This window comes from Myotis brandtii, unplaced genomic scaffold, assembly GCF_000412655.1.
Source record: "Myotis brandtii unplaced genomic scaffold, ASM41265v1 scaffold130, whole genome shotgun sequence".
NCBI lineage: Eukaryota > Metazoa > Chordata > Mammalia > Chiroptera > Vespertilionidae > Myotis > Myotis brandtii.
The window spans coordinates 426,757-429,436 of NW_005354596.1; the positions used below are offsets into that span (position 1 = coordinate 426,757).

Genomic DNA, 2,680 nt, shown 5'->3' on the forward strand with positions numbered 1-2,680 from the left:
CAAGTGAGGACCCATAAACCCCTCTGAACTCGGCCTTTAAACCACACCAACCTCTTCTACCCAAACCCCTTTTGCTGCTCCAGTCCCTACTTTCCTCTATAACAAGTCCCACCCCAATCAAAATGGTCACCTAGAATTCTTGTTTTCTGACAGCGATGTCATTTACGACCTAGAATTAAGTCCCCACAAAAATAGCCATGGCTTTTAATATGTGCACCTTTCCTCAGAAGTACTGTCCCTTTCACTGTCTATGGAATGCAGATATTTCAGAAGAGCCCATTAACCTCCCAAATAAAAACAGGCACAAATTATTAACATTTTATTTTTCATCCTTAACTTACAAACTATAAAAAAAATCCCATGACTTTGTATGTTTACAAAGTCCCCACCCCCCAAAAAAATAAGACAGAGGGTGGCAGTGTTGACTCATTTAAGAGAGAAAAGACACCCTAGAGAACCTAGTAACACTACATGCAAAGAATTCTAGAGGACACATTGGTTATAGCAAGAAGAAATAATACAAACAAGCAAGTTAATCATGTTAACCTAACTTTAGATTGAACTGAAAGTTTTAAAAAACAACAACACACATACAGGGCAACAGCAAGGTCCTTAGGTCCCCTCTGAGACAAATATGAAAAAATAAGGTGGGGCCCCTAATCCACCTCCTCAATGGTAGGGCCAGAGCCAGAACCCCCTTTGGGGGCCTGAGCCCCAAAGCCAGCAGCTCCCGGGCCTCCCGCCCCCTGGTACAGTCCACTGATGATGGGGTTACACACCTGCTCCAGCTCCTTCCTCTTGTGCTCAAACTCCTCCTTTTCCGCCAGCGTGTTGGAGTCCAGCCAGGAAATCACCTCCTGGCACTTGTCCAGCACCTTCTTCTTGTCGGCCTCGCTGATCTTGCCTTTGAGGCCCTCGTCCTCCACGGCGCTCTTCATGTTGAAGGCATAGGACTCCAGGGCGTTCTTGGCAGACACCCTCTCGCGCTGGACCTCGTCCTCGGCTTTGTACCTCTCAGCCTCCTGCACCATGCGCTCGATGTCCTCCTTGCTCAGGCGGCCCTTGTCATTGGTGATGGTGATCTTGTTGGCCTTGCCGGTGCTCTTGTCCATGGCTGTGACGTTCAGGATGCCATTGGCGTCGATGTCGAAGGTCACCTCGATCTGGGGCACGCCCCTGGGGGCCGGTGGGATGCCGCTCAGCTCGAAGCGCCCCAGCAGGTTGTTGTCCCTCGTCATGGCCCTCTCGCCCTCGAACACCTGGATCAGCACCCCCGGCTGGTTGTCCGAGTAGGTGGTGAAGATCTGTGTCTGCTTGGTGGGGATGGTGGAGTTGCGCTTGATCAGGGCCGTCATCACGCCCCCGGCTGTCTCCAGGCCCAGCGACAGGGGCGCCACGTCCAGCAGCAGCAGATCCTGCACATTCTCAGACTTGTCCCCCATCAGGATGGCTGCCTGCACTGCCGCCCCGTAGGCCACCGCCTCGTCCGGGTTGATGCTCTTGTTGAGGTCGCGCCCGTTGAAGAAGTCCTGCAGCAGCTTCTGCACCTTGGGGATGCGGGTGGAGCCCCCCACCAGCACCAGGTCGTGGATCTGGGCCTTGTCCAGCTTGGCGTCACGCAGGGCCTTCTCCACGGGCTCCAGCGTGCCCCGGAACAGGTCTGAGCACAGCTCCTCGAACCGCGCCCTGGTGATGGACGTGTAGAAGTCGATGCCTTCATAAAGTGAATCAATTTCCAAGTTGGCCTGCGTGCTGGACGACAGGGTCCTCTTGGCCCTCTCGCAGGCGGTGCGCAGCCGCCTCACGGCTCGCTTGTTCTGGCTGATGTCCTTCTTGTGCTTGCGCTTGAACTCCTCCACGAAGTGGTTCACCAGCCTGTTGTCAAAGTCCTCCCCTCCCAGGTGGGTGTCCCCGGCCGTGGCCTTCACCTCGAAGATGCCGTCGTCGATCGTCAGGATGGACACGTCGAAGGTGCCCCCGCCCAGGTCGAAGATGAGCACGTTGCGCTCCCCCTTGCCCGTCCTGTCCAGGCCGTAGGCGATGGCGGCGGCCGTGGGCTCGTTGATGATCCTCAGCACGTTCAGCCCCGCGATCACCCCCGCGTCCTTGGTGGCCTGGCGCTGCGAGTCGTTGAAGTAGGCCGGCACGGTGATCACCGCGTTGGTCACCGCGTAGCCCAGGTACGCCTCGGCGATCTCCTTCATCTTGGTCAGCACCATGGACGAGATCTCCTCGGGGAAGAACGCCTTGGTCTCCCCTTTGTAGCTCACCTGCACCTTGGGCTTGTCCCCGTCGCTGATCACCTGGAAAGGCCAGTGCTTCATGTCCGACTGCACCACCGCGTCGCCGAACTTGCGGCCGATCAGCCGCTTGGCGTCGAACACGGTGTTCTGCGGGTTCAGCGCCACCTGGTTCTTGGCCGCGTCCCCGATGAGCCGCTCGGTGTCGGTGAAGGCCACGTAGCTGGGGGTGGTGCGGTTGCCCTGGTCGTTGGCGATGATCTCCACCTTGCCGTGCTGGAACACGCCCACGCACGAGTACGTGGTGCCCAGGTCGATGCCGATGGCCGTGGTTTTAGCCATGCCGGCGCCCTGCTCCCTCGCCGCGCGCTGCGGTCCGGGCCTTTCTGGAAGCGGCGGTCCCGGTCGGGTCCGCGACGGGAACCAGAAGCTCGGTCTGT

At 57.7% G+C, this 2,680-nt stretch overlaps 1 protein-coding gene across 2 annotated transcripts in view; it reads right to left on the bottom strand.

The window, feature by feature from the left end:
* Positions 1–332: 332 nt before the first annotated feature.
* Positions 333–2,680, bottom strand: part of HSPA1A (heat shock 70kDa protein 1A) — a 20,079-nt gene continuing 17,731 nt past the window's right edge. The window contains exon 2 of one of the 2 annotated variants that reach the window (XM_014534468.1): positions 333–1,714. In XM_014534468.1, the coding sequence (XP_014389954.1) occupies positions 657–1,714 (1,058 nt within the window). In that variant the 3' untranslated portion in view covers positions 333–656. The remainder of the gene's footprint in view (positions 1,715–2,680) is intronic. The other variant, XM_005859855.2, reaches the window with a different exon arrangement.